The sequence below is a fragment of the Camelus dromedarius genome, chromosome 13 (assembly GCF_036321535.1).
Source record: "Camelus dromedarius isolate mCamDro1 chromosome 13, mCamDro1.pat, whole genome shotgun sequence".
NCBI classification, from domain to species: domain Eukaryota; kingdom Metazoa; phylum Chordata; class Mammalia; order Artiodactyla; family Camelidae; genus Camelus; species Camelus dromedarius.
This window is the reverse complement of record NC_087448.1, coordinates 50,429,959-50,451,954: the sequence shown is the minus strand read 5'-3', so window position 1 is coordinate 50,451,954 and position 21,996 is coordinate 50,429,959. Positions and strand designations below refer to the sequence as shown.

The 21,996-nt window shown below is 35.7% G+C and overlaps 1 protein-coding gene across 4 annotated transcripts in view; it reads left to right on the top strand.

The window, feature by feature from the left end:
* The window catches only part of VWA8 (von Willebrand factor A domain containing 8), a 297,615-nt gene that overhangs the window by 41,945 nt on the left and 233,674 nt on the right, over nucleotides 1-21,996 (top strand). For all 4 annotated transcript variants that reach the window (XM_064493121.1, XM_064493122.1, XM_031466068.2 and 1 more), the window contains exons 9-12: nucleotides 1,706-1,810; nucleotides 12,354-12,485; nucleotides 14,418-14,552; nucleotides 14,642-14,719. In XM_064493121.1, coding sequence (XP_064349191.1) covers nucleotides 1,706-1,810; nucleotides 12,354-12,485; nucleotides 14,418-14,552; nucleotides 14,642-14,719 — 450 coding nt within the window. The remainder of the gene's footprint in view (nucleotides 1-1,705; nucleotides 1,811-12,353; nucleotides 12,486-14,417; nucleotides 14,553-14,641; nucleotides 14,720-21,996) is intronic.

Genomic DNA, 21,996 nt, shown 5'->3' with positions numbered 1-21,996 from the left:
TCAAACTTGCCCCAACCTGAGGAAGGGGAGCTGGGGCTTTCACTCACCAGTAACGTCAGTCACTGGTTAGCGGTCGTCCCAGGGGGCACACATTCCCAGGCACTAGCTGCTCTCTCATCCTGTGAGCAAAGCTCCCTGCAGGAGTTCAAGGGCAGTTTTCTTTAAAAGACCTGCAGCAGCTCGCTGTTACGAGGGAAAGCAGGGAGGCTCAGGAAGGAGAAAAAATGATGAAGGGATTCAGTGGAGCATAGACATTGCCCACTACTTTCACCAAGGTTGTGCACTGGTGTCCAGAGTGATGGGAAGGCCCTCCAAGCCAACAGCACGGGCAAAGGTGTTAAATCACCAAAGGGCCTGGTATGTTTAGAGAATGAGAACAGATTAATATCACCAGAGCAAGCATGTATGGTGAAGAGAAAGGTTAGGACCTTACTGTGAAATGTTTACACGGTGAATGAAGTTGTCTGGATTTTACAGTGTGGAAGAAGTGGCCCATCAGACATTTTTAAGTAGGTGGGCTTGGTGGCAGTCAGATAGATGTTGGAGGAAGACACCTCTGTTGGCAGCGAGATGGAATGGGGAGTGCGTGGATCGCAGGGAGCAGATAGGAGACTCTGCTGAAGAGAGCATAATCCAAGGTAGTAGCCATACCACCGATACAGGAGACTTATTTTTAATCTTTTGTTGCTTTTTATCTTATGTTTCCTGAGAGTCAGTGGGTTAGGTTTCCCTAGGTACTGTTCACACTGTTCTAGGCATCTGGAACAGCGATTTTCCTCCCTGTTCATCATGTCTTCTACTTTTCATTCTTTTTGGCTTTGCTCAGAACTTTTTACTTTGATACTTCTCAAATCTAAAAAAAAAAATTCAAAAATAGTAAATCATAAATCCATAATCCTTTTAACTAGAATCACCAATTTTAAACTTAATGCCACATTTGCTTGCAGTTTCTCCTTTTTGTTTTTGAACAATTTTAAAAGTAAATTGTAGTCAATTTTCTTAAGTACTTCAGTATGCAACTTCTAAGAATTAGAACATTCTTCTACATAGCCAGAACACCCATTATCTCACTCTTCAGCATGTTAAGAATAATTCTATAATGTCATCTAATAGTCCATATTGAAATTTCCCTAATTGTCCTTGTTAATAGACTTTTTAAAGTAGGGTGAACAGAATCGGGAAAGCAATTTGGGGAAAGGATTTGAGGATAGTGAACACTTTCTAACTTCGTAGTTATAACTGTGAAGCTAGGTGTATGTGGATGAGATTAACTCAGATTTGGAATAAAAGGAAAAAAAGAAGGTACTTTGGGATGAGTAGGGTAGGGATATGTGTTCAAACATATAGTTTCAGACGTGCTAAATGGGAGTCTATGGGACATGCACAGAGTCACATCTATTGGGCAATTGAGAGTTTAAGCCTGGAGCTCAAGAAAGAAGTCAGGACTAGAGACAGAGACGAGGGAGCCATCAACACATATATGGCAGCCGAAGGATGGGAGTGGGTGAGTTTACAAGGGAAAGGGTGTGGATCAGGAAGAGAAGAGGAAATAATGAATATTTGCTTTTATAGACTTCTGGAAAATACGAGAAACCTATTTGTTATTGTTTATAAGGCAATTTCAATGTCATATGGGCATGTCAGCTAAATTTTCTGTGAGTATTTTAGATGTTCCTCATTCCTATAAATTTTTGCTCCTAAATAGGACTCCTTTCCTATGATGTCAATGAAACATGCCATCCAGTGGCTTTACCCATACACTATTTTACTAGGACATGAAGGGAAGATGGCTGTGGAAGGTGTTTTAAAAGTGAGTATCTGCTTCACTTTCTTTCTGTAGCTTTCCCATTTTCTCTTCTTGTCTCTTTTCCCTTCTTCTCTTCTCTCCCTTAGTCTTCTTTCCTACTTTTCTCTCTTCATCTTTCTTCCTTTCTCTTGTCTTTTCTTCTCTTCTTTTCCAGGCGTGGCAGCACTGGCATGCTAGAGACGGGGAGTAAACATGGAGGTGGTTGGTGTGGCTGGGAGACTGATTACATTGAGCAAATGAGTAAACCAATTGAGCAGATGAGTGAATATTTGGAGAAGGAATTCATAAACAAAGAAAGAAGGAAGGAAAGGAAGAACCCTGAGGTGTTAGATTGGAATTAGAGAAATTGATATGAATTCGTTTTTTTCAATATATATAAAAACATATGGTAATAGATATAGAGTGTGTATGTATGTCTGTGTGTGTGGGTGTGTGTGTGTACATGCACATATTTTCTAGCTCTGTCACCTGGGAGGACCTAAAAACTATGACACTCCCATGGCAGTGATCGTACCAAGTGCTGAGACATTGGTTTCTAAATACCACACTTCCCTAAGAGGAATCAATGCTCCTTGAAAGCTGGGCTGATTCAGGCTCGGAGCAGGGAAAGTACAGGATGAGCCTGGGCCATCTTACTGTGCCAAAAAGTAAGGAAGTGTTCAACAAGTGATGTTAGCACGTCAAAGGGACAGAGAAGCCAGCTTGAAGTGGCTCCCGCTGGCCAAAATCTGGGACAATTTTAGCATCAGAATGAATAATGATCATAATCAGTTGTAACCCATTGAACAAAATAGGGACCCATAAGTCCATGTTGATATAAATGAATAAATAAATACACGAGGGAGAAGAAAAATCTCTTCCTTAGCGTAGAATGCCTACTGATAAATGCAGAAGTAGTTATATAAATAGAAAAATCACTATTTGTCAACCAGCACAGTGGTGGTTGATTTACACAGAAGTCATCAAAGGATATTAAAGCTGGTAAGTGGAACCTCCTTCCTTGGATTGGAAAAACCTACACTATGTACAATGGTTAACAAGTCTGCAGAGTCAACTTCTGGCTGGTAGGACCAACTTATTTAAAAATAAGCTCTGACAGTGTACAGAATTGAAAGTGCAATTTGAAATATCTAAGCTATACTAAGAGAAAAGTGTAAATGCAAAACAATGAGTAAATAATTATGCTATCTTTTGTGTGAAAAATAAGAAAAAATAACAATATACATAGTTACATGTATATGTGTAAAGAATACCAGTAAGGAAAATGAAAAATTAAGGACAGACTCTACCTATGAGAGGTGATGGTGGAATGTGGGATTTGGGCTGATGCAGTATAAAAATGCAAAGGAAGCTTTTCAATGCACCTGTTTTTAGTTTCTGCTGTTTGAAACATGTGAATGTAGTATTTATGCAAGAAAAACTTTTAAAAAATGTTTAAAATTATATATCCCTTTCACGTTGGAATAAATGTGCAGAATGTATAAAACAAAACAAAACAAAACAAAACAAAACGAAAGTTGATGGGTGGAGTTTCTACAAGGAACAAGATATTGTCGTAATGTAAGAATATCCCTCCCCTCCCCACTCAATTGTCTACAAAACTGGAAAATGTTATTTTCACAGTAAACATCAACTTGACCAGGTGGGACAAGTTGACATTGTGTGCCTCCTGAGTGTTGTGCTGGAAGAGCTCAGCATCACTTCTGGGGGATTCTGGCTAAGAGTTCATGGTGTGAGTTTGGCCATAAGGAAACACTGTATAGATCAAGACTCAGGGCCATCTTACAGAATGAAAAACCTGTATTCTTTAGAAGTGCCCAGGCCATGAATGACAAAAAAAAAAACAAAAACGGAGGAACTATTTCAGATTGAAAGAGATGGGAGAGATATGACAGCTAATGCAGTACATGTTCCTGCACTGGACCTGATAGGAAAGAGTTACATTGTTGGCACAATTGGTTACACTTGAATAGGGTCTGTGGATTGGATAGTACTGTTCCATTAAATTGATTTTCTGATTTTGAAGCTTATGTGGTGATTATGTTGGCCAGAGTTCTTGTTTTCAGGAAACATGAGCTGGAATGTTTAGGAGTGACAGGGCCTCATACCTGCGGCTTGCTCTCAAATGGTTCAGAAAACAACCTATGATAATGGGTGCACGCACGTGCGTGTTGACGGCGGGGTTCCCAGGACAGAGGGAACAAATGTGCTACAATGTTAACCACTGAGAAATCTGGGTGAAGGTGAAATAGAAGCCCTTTGTACAACTGTGTCCTGCAACTTTCCTATATGTTTGAAATTATTTCAGGATAATTTTTAAAAGTGAATTTCCACTGTAACTCATTTCAAAATAAAAAAAGAAAAGTTTTAAGGCAAATATCTAATATAACACCAAGTTAAAATTTATCTTCCTATAACTTAAATTATTAACTGGAAAAGCAAGCATTTTATATGAAACTATGGAAATTGCTATAGAGCTAGCATTTAAACTAATGAAGTTCTCATTTTTGTATATATAATTTATAACACATGGAGCACGTTTTTCTTTTAAAATGCAAATGACATAATTTCCTCACTTGCAAAGTTAATGATAGTGTTTTTATAAAGGGCTGGTCACACTATACGGTATCTTATAACTATATATGTAAAAGTGTTGATCCTTGGCAGAGATTCATCGAGTCACCTCAAATAATTCCTTTTTATGAAAGACAGTTTTTGTTTTTCCTGTACAGTTTGGCTCAAGTTGCAGGTTTCTAAGGAGTAGGTAGAATGTGAACACTAAGCTGTTATGACTATGTGTGTAGACCCTTCATTTTCTGAAGGACAGAATTTGACAACCTTAGACATGGGGAAGGGTATTTGTTTCTCCCTAATCCCAAAATCTACACACAGTCTTCGAGAGTACAGAAATACTCTCTAAGCAGCTAGTAAGAGTGAGAAAGAAGGGCTCAGAAAAGTGGGACAGTGGATTCTAGTTACTTCACTGGGATTTTATTTCATGGATTAGCTAGCCAAAGAAACAACATTCTCATTGATTGGTGATGTTAATAATAATAATGACAGAATAAAACCAACAAAAAGCTGTTCCTCATAGACACTGCAAAGTATAGTTAGCGACAGAATCTAAAAGAAAATCATAAAGAAGCAAGGGGATTGCTTGTCATTAAAAAGTCCACAAACGATAAATGCTGGAGAGGGTGTGGAGAAAAGGGAACCTTCCTGCATTGTTTTGGGGAATGTAGTTTGGTACAGTTGTTATGGAAAACAGTATGGAGACTCCACAAAAGACTAAAAATAGACTTAATGTGTGATCCAGCAATCCTACTCCTAGCCGTATATCCAGAGGGAACTTTAATTCAGAAAGATACATGCACTCTGATGTTCGTAGCAGCACTATTTACAATGGTCAAGACATGGAAACAACCTAAATGTCCATCAACAGATGACTGGATAAAGAAGTTGTGGTATATTTATACAATAGAATACTACTCAGCCATAAAAAGAATAAATAAATAAATAATGTAATTTGCAGCAACATAGATGGACCTGAAGATTGTCATTCTAAGTGAAATAAGCCAGAAAGAGAAAGAAAAATACCATATGATATCACTTATATGTGGAATCTAATAAAAGACAAATGAACTTATTTATAAAACAGAAACAGACTCACAGACATAGAAAACAAACTTATGGTTACCAGTGGGAGAAAGGGGAAGGAAGGGATAAATTGGGAGTTTGAGTTTTGCAGTTACTAACTATTGTATATAAAATAGATAAATGACAAGTTCATACTGTATAGCACAGAGAACTATATTCAATATCCTGTGATAACCTAAAATGAAAACATATGAAAAAGAAAAAAAAGCAAGAGGAAAATAATAGTAAAGAGGCAAAGGAAAGTGGAAGAGACAGCAGAGAATAGAAGCAGGACTGGGGTCAGTGAAATAGCACCACTGATGGAAAGGAAGAAAGGTTTGCTGGGTGTGTGAGAGGGGGTGAGGAAGGTGCTGCAGGGAGAGGAGGAGGTGGAAGGTTGTTAAGGAGGCATTGAACCATTTGGAAATGGGGAAATTAATTTATAGGCTCAAGGAGTCAGGAAACTTCCATTCTGACTGTGTAGCTCACTTGAAGGTTTATTAGAGGCTCTGAAAAAAAAAAAAATAAAGAACTGGAGCCCTTTGATTGAATTAACATCTGAGCTAAATTGGCCTGGGTCATTGAAATAGAGCACCTAGTGTTTCAGAAAAAAAGGCTGTGATTCCAGATGAGCTCCCTAGATGCCTGTCAGCACAAACTCAATGCCTTGGGAAAAGGGCACATAGGGCAGAAGAAAATGTCACAGTTCTGATAAAAATGAAGCAAAATAAATTTTTTTTGTGACAAAAGAGAAGGTATTCAGTGTCTAGATAAGTCTGTTATGAACAAAGGTCTTTATTTTTACAAAGAAACCACTTTGATGTGTTTCTGGTCTCTAATTTCAAAATTAGTCATACGAATTCTGTGAAGTTACAGAATACCTTTAAAGAGTTGAGTTTCCTAAAGAAAGTAATCAGTGCTGCTTCATTTTGTTTGGCCTTTATTTTGACCTTTATAATGAGGGGGAACATAGAAAAATGATTGAGGGTTCATATTACAAACAAAAATTATTTCAAATCTAATAGTAGAGTTTTAAAAAAAGGAAACGGGAATTTTTTTACTTATGTAAGAGAAGAAAAAGTGATCGTCTTTTCTTGCCTTATTGTGTGAAGAGCTAGTTAATGAACAGTACTCTTTTTTCTAACACCTTAGTAGATATTTGGGGTGGGGGTGGTTTTAATTCATTTGTCTGAACCTAATGAGGAACTTCCTTTTTGTAAGACCATCACGCACTGATGCATACAACCGGATCAGAGTATTAAATCTCTGTCCTTAAAAATGGAACAGTTTATCGACAGTTCTAATTTTTTGTGATCTGCTCTGGGGCAGTCTGTGTGGTCTGTTCTTATTCTCAGTTTGTCTGTTTTCTCTGTTCATGGATGAACAAAATTTTATATATCCTCAAATAATTTTGAATTACAGGAGGTGAAAATTAAGGAAATATTGTTGAGTTTGGAAAAACATCATAATAGCCAACCAAGAAGGTAACTTTTTTCTTGATAAAGGATGATTATTTTCTGATGTTGATTGTCATAGGAATTAATGGATAGTTGTATTTGAATTAGATATCCATTTGGATTTTAGTCTAATCACTTAGACTATTTTTAAGGAAAAATTATTACTCACTCAAAATATATTCAGCTAAAATTCGAAACACCTTTCTTTTTTCTAAAAAAGCTATAAAAATGACTGGAATATCTTTCATTCCCTTGATGGTGCTGTCATATGATGTTCCTGCTCTGAAGACATGTTTCTGTAGTCATAAAAATCACTTCTAGCTTTTAGTTAAGGCTGTCTTAAAGGAATTACTCTCATTTTGAATCTGCTATACTTTGAGAATGATGTGATTTGTTACAAAATAGTGGTAGGTACATCCAGCCTTGTCTCTTTGTCCTTAGGTAGGACTGCATCATAACAAAGGTTAAATTAGTGATTTCTGTCAGTAATTTAGGAAGGATGTGCTGCCACTTACCCACTGACAACATAATGTGAACTATAGTCTTTGCTGAAAAACATGGAAGAATCTTTCTTTTAGTGTTTTCGTTTTGGTTCAACAAACATTAATTGAACACTCATTATTTGGCCAATGGTGATGAGCATCCAGAAATCTGGGGATACAGAAACAGATATGATCGGATTTCTGCTCTTGAACTTATGGTCTGGCTGGAGCATCAGACATGCAAATAAATAACTTTTAATATAATGATAGTAGGATAGCATAATGATGAGTAACTCTGGTCAAGGTAATAAACACCTGAATTAGGACAGTGAAGTGGATATTTAATGAATACAAGAAATGTTTCAGAGGTAGGATGACAGACCTTACTAATTGATAATATAGGGTGGGTTGAGGGGCTGTGAGAGAAAGTGGGAAATCCAAAATGTCCATGAAGCCTCGCTTGGAGAACTGAATGGATAGAGATGCAGTAAATTAACATGAGAAAGTGGAACAAAGGAGCACAACCGGGGTGGGGCTAAATAATTCCATACAGTGGGGTCTTTTTGAATTTGAGGTTCCCAAGTGGGTTTGTCTAGCAGACTTGAAAATATGGATCTGGAGCAATTTTGATGTTAAAGATAAATACTTGGGAGTCACTGATGTATGGGTATTTTTTTTAACTTTTTTTTATTGATTTATAATCATTTTACAATGTGTCAAATTCCAGTGTAGAGCATAGAGCACAGTTTTTCAGTTATGCATGAACATGTATATATTCATTGTCACATTTTTTTCTCTGTGAGCTACTTAAGATCTTGTGTATATTTCCCTGTGCTATACAGTGTAATCTTGTTTATCTATTCTACAATTTTGAAATCCCAGTCTATCTCTTCCCACCCCTTGCCCCCTTGGCAACCACAAGTCTATATTCTATGTCTGTGAGTCTATTTCTGTTTTGTATTTATGCTTCGCTTGTGTTTGTTTGTTTGTTTGTTTAGATTCCACATATGAGCAATCTTATATGGTATTTTTCTTTCTCTTTCTGGCTTTCTTCACTTAGAATGACATTCTCCAGGAGCATCCATGTTGCTGCAAATGGTGTTATGTTGTCAGTTTTTATGGCTGAGTAGTATTCCATTGTATAAATATACCACATCTTCTTTATCCAGTCATCTGTTGATGGACATTTAGGCTGTCTCCATGTCTTGGCTATTGTAAATAGTGCTGCTATGAACATTGGGGTGCAGCTGTCATCCTGAAGTAGGGTCCCTTTTGGATAAATGCCCAGGAGCGGGATTCCTGGGTCATACAGAAAGTCTGTTCCTAGTCTTTGGAGGAATCTCCATACTGTTTTCCACAGTGGCTGCACCAAACTGCATTCCCACCAGCAGTGTGGGAGGGTTCCCTTTTCTCCACAGCCTCTCCAGCATTTGTCATTTGTGGACTTTTGAATGATGGTCATTCTGACTGGTATGAGGTGATACCTCATTGTAGATAAATACTTGGGAGTCACTGATGTATGGGTATTAGTTGAATTCATGGTGATAGGTGAAAGAACTCAAGAGGAACATATGTATGACAAGAAATACTGGCAGAAGATTGAACTTTGGAAGCAGCAACATTTAAGGATTGGGAAGTGGGCAAAGAACCTCCAAATTAGGCAGAGGAAGAACAGTCAGAGATAGAAATAGAACAGCAGAGTATTCTCACGGAACATTGAGAAGAGACTGGTTTAAAAGGAAAGTAATGGCAAATTTCAGATGCTGCAGAGTTGTATTATGGAGTGAAGACTTAGATTATTAACTCAAAATTGGAAGTGATGAACATGTGGATGGTTTGTAGTCATGACACTGGATGAGATTATTTGAAAATGAATATATATATAAAAATATAAAAGATTTACTCCTGAAATACCCTAATGTGTACTGGTCAAGAAAATGAAAAAGAACCTGCAGAAGAGACTGAGAAGGAGCAAACCAGTGAAATAGAAGGAAAACTAGTTAATTTGGCGAATAGGATATCATTGGTTGTGTCTTACCAGGAGCAGTGCTGGTAGAGTCGTGGGGATGTAAGTCAGAAATCAGTGGGCCAAATAGTAAATCAGTGATGAGGAAGCTGAAACAGTATTATATACTACATGTAAAATAAATTTGATGGTAAGTAGAAACAAAAAGATGGTAGGTCACTCAAGATTGTGTAGAATCAAGAAATGACTTTTTGTCTGATTCCTAGAATGGGGGAGACAAACATCTTTATAGGAAGAAGGGACAAAATCTGCGGATTCCATGAAAACTGTTTGTGAAAACATGGCCCAGGGAAGGCAGGAAAGGACATTTCCAGAGCACCCATTGTGCCTTGATTTGGAATGCTGAGAGAACATAAGTTCTACCCAGCAATGGATGGATTGCCATAGCTGAGATGGGGAAAGCAGACTTCTAGCTACTTTCCTTTCACTCATAATTAGAGCGGAAGTCCTTTCTATTGAGACAGTGGGAAAAGAAGTAAGGATTGATGAAAATAGAGGTGATTTTGAGACTTAAAAAAAGAATTTTATTTATTCATTTAACAAAACTATTGACTGTTGACTGTGTCCCATGCATGATTGTAGGTTCTGGAAGTTTGGAGTGAACCATTTTGCTATTGCCCTAATGGGACTTACATTCTAGTGAGGAGTGAAGGAGTAAATACCCAAAGGTTCTGCTGTGGCTGAAGGAGGCACCTGGGTAGCCTGATGAGATGGGCTTGGGTTGACTCCCAAGGAGAGTAGTCATGGTTTGTGTTAGTTGCTGAAGGGCTTTGGGAAAAGAGCCCAGCGGAGACTGGGGGCCACATGTTTGTTCAGTGGCAGATAACATGGTATGGAGAATTTCTCTTTTTTGTGCTCAACAGCCTAGAAAAAGATATGAAGAAAATGAATAACTTGGTGGCACAGGATTGAGAGTTGTGAGTGTGAATATGGAAGCCTTGCAGACCAATACCCATGTGACTGACATATTCTTTTATTTAATTATACTTCACAGTTCAAATAATGTAATCTCCCAAAAAGTGTATCCAAAAATATGTTTGTGCTGTTTATTTAACTGAAATCCAAGAATTCATAGGAAATGCTCATTAATATAAAATGGTAAGGTGAATAAACTTTAATTTTTCACTTTTGCTATCATGTGGCCTCTAAGAATTATATATCTACTTTACTCCTCAATTTCCTTTTTGTAACAGTCCTTAAATTTCCTGTGTCAGCAAATGGTAACTCACCTTGCTACTTGAGCTCTTTTACTGTTTTAGTGTATTCTAGTCTACTATTTTTATTCTACTGAAATAGTTTAGTTTGAATTATTAATAAGGACATAACCAATATATCAAGTGGTTCGAGGCATTAGTGTTCATTTCTGGAATATAAGTGCTTTAACATCAACCCTATATCAAGTTAAACTGACATTACTATAGCTGGGGTAAAATATATATAAAAATAGATTTTTAAAAAGTTTCTTTTGTATAGCACAGGGAACTATGTTCACTATCTTGTAATAACCTTTAATCAAAAAAATATGAAAACAAATATATGTATATGCATGACTGGGGTATTGTGCTGCACACCAGAGATAGGCACATTGTACTTAACTGTACTTTTTATATATATACACACACACATATATATATACACACACACACATCTTTAAGCTCATGTGTATGTTTTCTTAGAATTTAATGGGTTTAGGTTCTAAATTCTAATGAATTTATTTACTTGGCTAAGACTTTACTCCTTTCTTATTGAACCTCCCTTAAAATACAGTGTAGCATTATTTTTTTTTTGCATGAAATTAAGGTATCAGTACTTGTTATTTGTCTACAACATGGAAGCAGCTCCTTCCAAATTATGTGACACTATGGGAGTTAGTGTATATAACTTATGTAAAGTATAAAACTTATGTTTTTTATGAGAGTACAAATGAACAATTTTTCTTAGGCTTGGGGAAAGTAATGATTGTCTTAAGTACCTATGACACCAAAACAAAGACTTTAACTGGGCTGTGATGCTTAGAATGTTGAAGTTGAAGATAATTTTCTTCTCTCAAATCTGTTTTCTGGAGTTGAGTTATTCTGTTTATTAAGTGGTGATCTGTTCTTTCATTGAGTTTCAACTCTTTCACTATAGTGATAATGTCCTAAAAGTATTGTAGGATTTGGGGGGACTGATTTCTGCCAGTTTAATGCTAAGAATGAATTAAGCTTTTCATATGGAACATGCGGTTAGTCGGGCTTAGGATTTAATTAATTCTCAATTAGTATTCTTATTTTTCAGGTACTTGTGTTCTCTGTGTGCATATTTTATATAACTAGCTAGTATGAAGGGGTCTAACCTAGTGTTAGAACATTGACCATTGGCCTACCTGGAGAAAAAATCAGTGTTCTTGGCCTTTTAAATCCAGTTATCAAATATTGAGAAGCTCCAATGTAGAAGGCACTGTGCCAGGCAGTTACTGTGGAAGATTGATTGTTACACTTTATCGTTGTCAGTTAAACTAACCACAAGCAATCTGCAGAATGGTGTCCAGGAAGTTCTATTTTTATGAATTACAGGCAGCAGAGTAACTTCGGTTGATTTAAGAAATACCCAGGTCTGATATATCGACATAGGCCTTGTTTTACTTTGGCATTTTTCAAGTCTCATCATCCTTTTCTAGGAAACTAGAATCTTTTGATTATCAAGACTGTAGGCTAAAAACTTCTCATGAATTCAGCCCTTCCAATTCTTGTCACTTAGGACATTTTAAGGGACTATTTTCATATTATCTTTAATAACTAAGTAGAATGGCATCTGTAAAAATAGGGAAAAAATTCTCATTGTTTTGACCTTTATTTTTATAACATATAGTGAGTTTCCGTTCTAATTAAGATGGAATCTCCCCCATCTCCAACATTAATACTAAAATAAAAAGTGAATTACATGTTTTTCTTATAATTTTATAGCGCTTTGAACTCCAAGATTCAAGAAGCTCTGTGCTCCCTGAGGAGGTGGTGAGAGTGGAGAGGGTGACTGAAAATCATGTCTTCCAAGCTTCTGTCACTATCCGGATTGCAGGAAAAGAGGTGACCATTAAGGTAATGAATCAAGGTTTGTACTTTACAACATGTGTCTTGTACTACCCATTTTTATGACCTAAATGGGGCTTATGGTCCCCTTATAAGTCTTCTATGGTTCCTTAGTGTCACGTCTGTGTACGTGTATCTATGTATTCAGAATCATGTATGTTTGTAAACTGGAAAAATTCAGGAGAAACAGGGATAGTTTTTCATCAAAAACCAAAGTCAGCCTCAGGGAAATCAAATAAAGTGTTAATTAATGAAAGCATTTTCTGTTCTGAGTCCTTGGAAAGAAGTAGTCAGTGTTTTCAAACATATTTTAGCAGCGAGGGAACACTTTTCAAATAAGATCTTTGTCAGCCACGTGAAACAGTTAAAAGAGAAGCTGTTGTAGTTGAGCAGTTTTTAGAGGAGGGGAAGGATATTTGGTCTGAATGCTCCATCTGCTTGCTCTGCCTCTTCTTACCCTTTCTTTGAGGGGCCTAAGAACCCCAACAGGTGATAAGAAACAAAGCTTGATGAATGCTGAGTTAATTAAATTGTTAGTGACTGTAGGAAAGAATAAATGCTTGCCTTCTTACATTATAACAGAGCCAACTTTTATGATAGGCTTTTAAATTTTTTAAGATTATATTAGTAATATTTATCCATGTAGCTGTATTTACTCATTCATCAAACAAAACATTGACGATGTCCACCATGAGCCAGGCTCCATATTAAAATCTTCTGAGTGCCGACAGTGTACTTGTATTTTTCTCTTCGCGTGTGTTACGCCATTTAAATCCCCCAGTAACCCTGGAGATTACTTTTATTGTCTCCATTTTATAGATTAGAAAACAAATATGAAGAGGGTAATCAATTCACCCATAGTCACCAGCTAACAAATGGCACAGCTGAGACGTCTAGACAGCACACTTCCCACTACGCTCTTCTGTCTTCTTCAGATGAATGACCTCACAGAGCTGATGGTCTAGGATAGAGGCAGATGAGTAAGGACTGCCTTGGAATGGCTGTGGGGATAAAGAGAAGGAAGTAATACCAGGAGTCCGGAGAAAGAGTTGAGAAGGTTTCAGAGAGGAGGCGGGGCTTGAACTAAGTCTTATGACACAGGAGTTTCCCAGTGGCCCAGGAGTGAAAAGCTGGTAGGACACTTCAGGCAGTTTGAACAGAATGTCCAGAGGCATGAGGTGTGAGCGAGTTCATTATGTGCTCCCCTTTGGTGATGGCTTTCTATTGTCACTGCCTCTCGTCCCTTCAAGTTAGCCTTCTGTGTTACCACCAGGATGATCTTTCCTAAAAACAAATCTAATCTTGTCACTTCCAAACTTACATTTCCTTAGGGTTCATGTTGTGTGCAGTCTGATCAAGTCCAGACTTCTCAGCAAGGCATGGAAATCCTCTTCTGATAGGTTCCCCAGGAGACGTTAATAAGGAGGAGATAGATAGAAAATAAAAGGAAGTAGATTTGAAGGATAGAAGTAGAGTTTTTAAGAACAAGTGCTTCTGAGTGGTAAACTAAAATAAGAGTGGAAAAGGATTTGTGGACAGTGAGTTTAGAAATCAGGAGGTCTTTGGTGATTTTGGAGAAACTCAATAGACTGATTTTAAATTCTGTACTCATAACTGAAATTTGGACAAAAGCCTTCATTCTCAAGTAGTGACATTGTTATTATAAGTTATAAATACTGTGAAAATTACTTGATTCTTAAGAAAATGTCCGACAGCATGGGGCTTTAAGTTTAGAGGGATGATTGACTTGGAAGTTTGATGCTAATGGTCATCAGATCTGTGAATGAGAAAATATGTGCTGCTCTATGGAAATATCAAAACCAGTATAGAACTGAATTAAGCAGAAAATTAGTAGGGACTTTTAAATGGAGTCATATGCTTTCATTTACTAATATTTTGAGAAAACATGTGCATGTTATATTTACTTCTCTTTAATTATAGGTGCCAGCTGGGACCAGGCCATTAAGTCAACCTTGTGCATCAGACCATTTTATACAAACTTTAAGCCATAAACAACTCCTGGCTGAAATGATGCAGTCTCACATGGTTAAGGACATATGTTTAATTGGAGGAAAAGTAAGAATGGAGGCCTTACTACAAACTTCTGTTTCCTGACTTCTGGTTGTTTTGACTTATCCCTTGAATGATTGTGTTTCCATTTGCAGGGCTGTGGAAAAACAGTCATCGCTAAGAACTTTGCAGATACCTTAGGATACAATATAGAACCTGTCATGCTGTATCAGGTAAGATGTTCATTTTTAGCACTTGACTATAAATATACATTTTGGGTCATCAGTTGAATTTATGGATATTCTTCCTTAAGTTACACCTGTTCATCTTGATGTAGATAAATAACTGAAACAGCTATCAAACTGGAGTGCAATTATTATTTGGAAGTTTTGAAAGTGTTCTCTAGGCTGATGCACACAACATCCCAGCATCTGTTTTTCAAGAGAGATTCATTTTACAGGCATGTGTACACACACACAGTACATTTAATAGTAATCTGAAAATCTAAACAAAATGGGTTTCATCAGCAGTGGGAGATAATTAGGTATTCACTAAATAGATTATTGTTTTTTTTTTATTGTGGTAAAATATACATATGTTGTTTAGGTGTTGTTTTTTTTTAGTTTTTATTTATTTATTTTATTCTTTTTTGGGGGGGAGGTAATTAGGTTTGTTTGTTTGTTTGTTTATTTAGTGGGGGGTACTGGGGATTGAACCGAGGACCTTGTGCATGCTAAGCTCTGAGCTATTCCCTTCCCCTCATAACATGAAATTTACTGTTTTAACCACTTTTTAACTGTACAATTCACTGGCACAATTCACAGTATTGTGTAACCATCACTATTGTCTATTCCTAGAACTCTCTTTATCATCCCATATAGAAACTCTATACCCATTAAATAACTTCCCATCTTTTGCTCCCTGCAGACCCTGGTAACCTCTGTATTACTTTCTGTCCCTAAGAATTTGTCTGTTCTAGGTACTTCACATAAGTAAAATCATACACCTTTTGTCTCTTGCTTATTTTACTTAGAATGATGTTTTCAAGTTTCATCCATCTTATAGCATATACTGAATTTCATTCCTTTTTATAACTGAATAATATTTTTGTTTGTCCATTCATATGTCAATGAACGTTTGACTTTTTTCCACCTTTTGGCTTGTGAAAAGTGCTATTTGAACATTGGTATACAAATATCTGTTTGAGTCCCTACTTTCAGTTCTTTTGTAGGAGTGGTGTTACTGAATCATATTGCAATTCTATGTTTAACTTTTTGGGGAGCTGCTAAACTATTTTCCACATCAGCAGCACCATTTCACATTCCCACCAGCAGTGCATGAGTTCCTCCACATCCTTGTCAACACTTGTCAACAAACCTTGTCTGGGTTTGGTTTTGTTTTGTTTTGTTTTGTTTAATAATAGCCATCCTAATGGGTATGAAATAGCAACTTATTGTGGTTTTGATTTGTAATTCCCTAATGACCAATGATATTGAGCATCTTTTCTTGTGCTTATCGGCCATTTATATATCTTATTTGGAGAACTGTCTTTTCAAATTCCTTGCCTATGTTTTAATTGCATTGTCTTTTTGTTGTTGAGTTGTAGGATTTCTTTATATATTCTGGATATTAACCCATTCTCAGATATATGATTTGCGAATATTTTCTCCCATTCTGTGGGTTGTCTTCTTACTACCTTTGATAGTATCCTTTGATGCTCAAAAGGTTTTAATTTTGATGAAGTCTAATTTATCTTTTTGTTGTTGTTGACTGTGTTTTGGTGTTGTAGTCAGTAAATCATTGCCAAGTCCAATGTCATGAATTTTCCCCTATGTTTTGTTCCAAGAATTTTACAATTTTAGGTCCTACATTTAGGCTTCTGATCCATTTTGAGTTAATTTTTGTATATGGTGTAAAGTAAGGATCCAACTTCATTCTTTTGCACGTGAATATCCAGTTTTCTCAGCACCATTTGTTCAAGAGAGAGTCTTTTCCCCGTGAGATGGTCTTGGCATTCTGGTGAGAAATCAGTTGACCATATATGTGAGGGTGCGTTTCTGGGCTCTCTGTTTTACACCATTGGTTTATATGTCTATTCTTGTGTCAGTTTTGTACCATTTAAATTATAGTTTTAAAATCAGGAAGTGTGAGACCTCCAACTTCATTTTCTGTTCCCGGATTGTTTTGGCTATTCAGGGTCCCTTGAGATTCCAAATAAATCTAAGGACAGATTTTTCTATTTATGGGGGAAAATGCTGTTGTGACTTTAATAGAAATTGTGCTGAATCCGTAGATCATTTTGGGTCGTATTGTCATCTTAGTATTAAGTCTTCCATTCTGTAAACATGGATGTCTTTTCATTTATTTATGTCTTCTTTAATTCTTTTTTCCATAATGTTTTATAGTTTTCAGTGTCCAAGTCTTTCATCTCTTTGGTTCAGTGTATTCTTAAGCATTTTTGAGTAGATTATTTTGGTGGCTGTACATGCTGAATATAGTGTGATAAAAAAGCAAACTTACAGCTGGTGTTTTTACGGAGTGAAATTCTCTGTCATATTTTTTTTGTAATGATATCTCCTAAGACATTTTTATCCTGCTTTGGATTTCTATATATTAGTGTTTGGCTGGTTATGGTATCTTTTTATTCATAGTAAAGTCTCTGTTTTTTATTCTTTGAACAATTTTGGAAGGGGACATGATATTATTTACTAACATTTTTAGGAAGCATTTTGTGTTTTTAGTTTATTCTTTTGTTGAACTTTTTTAGTATTACTGACACAATATATTTATATTAAAAATGTTCCTATTTTTGAAAAATGACATTTAAATCAATTTCTTATTGTGACCTTATCACAGAAAATTTTGTTAACAGCTCATATTTCAGATGATTCTGTTGAGAAGATTTCTTTCATGCTGCTTTAAGGTACTTTGTACCTATTGTTTGAATTGGCCAGAGTTAGAAGAAATTGCAATCGCATGGTACTGATAACTTTTGGACTATAAGCAGAAAATCTATTGTAAAAGATATGTTAGAATTCTCCCTGAAGTTAATTTTTTTTCCTTATTCTGGGTAGCTTAACTCATTCAGAACACCATGGTACCATTCTGGATTTTGAGTTATATTGTAAAGAATTTTGAAAACAAAAGAGAAAGCATGCTGCCTTGATACAAAACTATAGTGGATTTATACCTCCTATTTTGTACAGTTTTCATTATCATGTTTCTAGAGATACAGGTAAAGATAGGTATGTAAAGAAGGAGGTAAATGTAGTTAAGATAATTAACTGATTAAAGACTTAAAAGATTCAAATATTTACTAGGAAATACCCCATGATTTTAAAAGATGAAGTTTATGAAGAAGCACATGATCCAAGTTTATGCAATCATGAAGAATATAAATTAAAGTGAAGAGACAAGCCAGTAATAATACCCTGAATCTTGAGCAAGAAACAGGCAGGGGAAAGAAAATAAATTTCTATATTATATAGCAGGTGCTAAGTCTCGGAACCCACTGAAAATGTATTTTGAAGTGAGTTTGATGAACTGATTCTAAGTCTACTGGATTTTTTAAGGAAAACAAGAAAATTGGCAGGGGAGGGGAGTATATATTTAACTTAATTCATGGAAGATGCAATGAAGGATACACTTCCCTATTACAAAATCACCCTCTTGGTGATGGTTCGCTCAACATGCTCGTTCTTTTCCATAGCTCATGTTAGAAGTGACCGATCTATCATCTCACCAACCCGTTAACCATCGACTTTCTAGTTTCCCTTGAAAATACTTTTCTACCAAATAATGGGGAGAAAAAAACCCAAAATCATCAATATAATTGTAAAAACAAGTTAAATTTTATTATACATATCTTATATACCACTTAACAAATCAAAGATAAATACAAGCATAATTTACCTTCCCAGGTGCCATTGCTTTGAAATCATATGGAGAAGATCTTTTGAGGACAATATTTCTTCTCTCTTTGACTCTATCCCAATTTATTAATAGTATCATTTCTTAAATTATACACATTATTATTTTTTACATTAAAATAAAAACTCTCATTCTGATGGAAACTGGCAATAATTTGTGCTTCATCAGTTTCTCCAGAGAGTACCATTTCTGTGTCAGATTTTTGTAGTCAGTTTATGGTGATTTTTACACTGTAGTGGTAAATTTTCCTACAAATATATGCTTGAGCTGTGAAAATTTTGTCTACCTCATCCTGCTATCCATTAAAAGAAGAATCAAACAAGGGGAATATGTATGTAACTATCAATTCAGCTCCACTGGAAAACTACCCAAAGTATCCTGCCATTGAGAATATTATCTTTATGTGTGAAAGAATTAGCCTAAGAGGCTGAGAACAGATTTTCTTATGTATTTTCAGAGAGTGACAGTAAGCTCACAAAAATATTATTTTATTTATTTATTTATTTATTTTTACTTTTACTGGAAATCATTCTCTTCTAGTTTCTGCCACAGGATAAGGTCACTTAGTCATATCTTACTAATCTTCTCTTTGCAAAACAGAAGTGATGATAATTGAAAGGCACATAAGTTTCCCATGAAAATATTTTGCCCAACCTCTCCTCAGCATACACACTCTCCACTTGTAGATGTGCTGCAAGGGTTGGGAACACTGGTACAGAGATAAACAAACTAATTGCATATTCTGAAAGCACCTTCTCCAATTTTGCTTTTCTGCTCATTAATCTTTAGAGAAATGTCTGGGGGGAAACTGGTTTCTGAAGTATAGATTTCAGAAAGGAAAAGAGAGAAATATAATAATGGTAACGTGTTTTGTAGGTGAGTTTGTTTCTTTCTCTCTCCATGTGGCTTCTTTCCATGAACTGGATCAAAGCATATATTAGGCACTGTACTGACATTTGCAGATTTTGTGTTCATCAGTTGGTTTTGGTAGGAACCAAGCTCCTGGGATTAGATATAAGACTTTTTTTTGCTTACAGTTTCATATTTATTAATAGTGCTTATTGATTTCTTTGGAACAGAGGAACTAATTTAATAGACTTTAAAAATGGATTTGGGTTTTATAACAATATAGTCCATATTAAGGAAAAACTTCCAGAAGTTTGACATGACATAGAGAATTTAGTGGGAATGAGTAACCCAACATCTGTTTTGCTGAAAGACGTAGAGATTTCCCTGTTACTTGCACATGTATAAAGCTACACTTAATCTGTGGGTTTTGCCTTATTTTTAGAGTTGGCTATTTTTAGAACTGGATTTCATATGAAGAGAAAGAAAAACAGAGCCTTAACACAGATTTGTGGCAGTACATAAAGCAAGTTTTATAATAGGTTATAAAAATCTTAAATCACTTGGCTCAAATGTTAGGTCAGATTCTTTTAACTGGTTATTCTTTTTTTTTTTTAGTGTTGAAGCCAGTGATTTCATAGTATTGAAGAAATACAAGTTATTATTCTTTTCCTTCACAACCAGATAAGGGCATATTTCCAGATTTCTTTCCACACCATCACAACAGCACCAGATCTGAGTTCTTTTTTTTTTTCTGTTTAAGTACTGCTTGGATGAAAAGCTAAGTCAGCTCCAATCAAAATGAAGGGTCAAATAAGTTTAAAGGACTTATAATGAACATAATCACTATAACATGTTGAAGTCTTAGAATCATTTTTGGCCCTGTAAGTTTTTCTACCTACAGCTTAACTCAAACCAAATCCTTTTCCATTTCTATCTAATCTACAATTCCTACTTCTTCCTGTGTATCCAGATACACTGGAAAAGATCTTTACTTCTTTAATTCTCTCTCATTTTTCACTCTTCTGTGTCTTGGATTTATTTACTTGCTTCTTGTCTTTGCCTTGAATTTACACTTTTTAGATAAGGATTGCAAGAATCTGTATTCATTTAAGTAGTTTATATTCAACCTTGGAGGCTGGTTTTCTACATGATTCTGTAGATCATTTTGTTTTCTTCATTCATTTTGCTACAATCTGTCATCCTTTCTGTCTTCTTAGTATTTTTTTTCTTCTTCCACCAAGAATAACCTTTGTAAGACTATCTAACAATTTACTTAACTCAATTTCTTCAAATTTCTTTTATTATTAAATTTATTTTCAAAAAGCAAGGTATATCATCATGCAAATTCTACATCTTCTATGAATTTTGATATAGAAATGATAAACTAAGGGTAGTTGTCTTTTCCTTTTCATAGCTCTTCCTCATTCTCTTTTTTTATAGTTGCATATTATTCCACCAGATGGATAAACCAGAGTTTATTCAGTCAGTTTCCTATATATGAACAATTGGGTTTACAATGTTTCATAATTATAAACAAAGTTTCAACAAATAACCTTGTGCATCTGTATTTTTTTAACATTTTTTATTGATTTATAATTATTTTACAATGTTGTGTCAAATTCCAGTGTAGAGCACAATTTTTCAGTTATACATGAACATGTGTATATTCATTGTCACATTTTTTTCTCTGTGAGCTACCATAAGGTCTTGTGTATATTTCCCTGTGCTATACAGTATAATCTTATTTATCTGTTCTACAATTTTGAAATCCCATCTATCCCTTCCCACCCTCCGCCCCCTTGGCAACCATAAGTTTGTATTCTATGTCTGAGTCTGTTTCTGTTTTGTATTTATGCTTTGTTTTTTTTTTTTTGTTTTTGTTTTTTGTTTTTTGTTTTTTTTTCAGATTCCACATATGAGCGATCTCATATGGTATTTTTCTTTCTCTTTCTGGCTTACTTTATTTAGAATGACATTCTCCAGGAGCATCCATGTTGCTGCAAAGGGCGTTATGTTGTCGGTTTTTATGGCTGAGTAGTATTCCATTGTATAAATATACCACTTCTTCTTTATCCAGTCATCCGTTGATGGACATTTAGGCTGTCTCCATGTCTTGGCTATTGTAAATAGTGCTGCTATGAACATTGGGGTGCAGGTGTCATCCTGACGTAAGGTTCCTTCTGGATATATGCCCAGGAGTGGGATTCCTGGGTCATACGGTAAGTCTATTCCTAGTCTTTTGAGGAATCTCCATACTGTTTCCCACAGTGGCTGCACCAAACTGCATTCCCACCAGCAGTGTAGGAGGGTTCCCCTTTCTCCACAGCCTCTCCAGCATTTGTCATTTGTGGATTTTTGAATGATGGCCATTCTGACTGGTGTGAGGTAATACCTCATTGTAGTTTTGATTTGCATTTCTCTGATAATTAGTGATATTGAGCATTTTTTCATGTGTCTATTGATCATTTGTATTTCTTCCTTGGAGAATTGCTTGTTTAAGTCTTTTGCCCATTTTTGGATTGGGTTCTTTGGTTGTTTCTTATTAAGTCGTATGAGCTGCTTATATATTCTGGAGATCAAGCCTTTGTCGGTTTCATTTGCAAAAATTTTCTCCCATTCTGTAGGTTGTCTTTTTGTTTTACTTATGGTTTCCTTTGCTTTTCAGAAGCTTGTAAGTTTCATTAGGTCCCATTTGTTTATTCTTGCTTTTATTTCTATTGCTTGAGTAGAC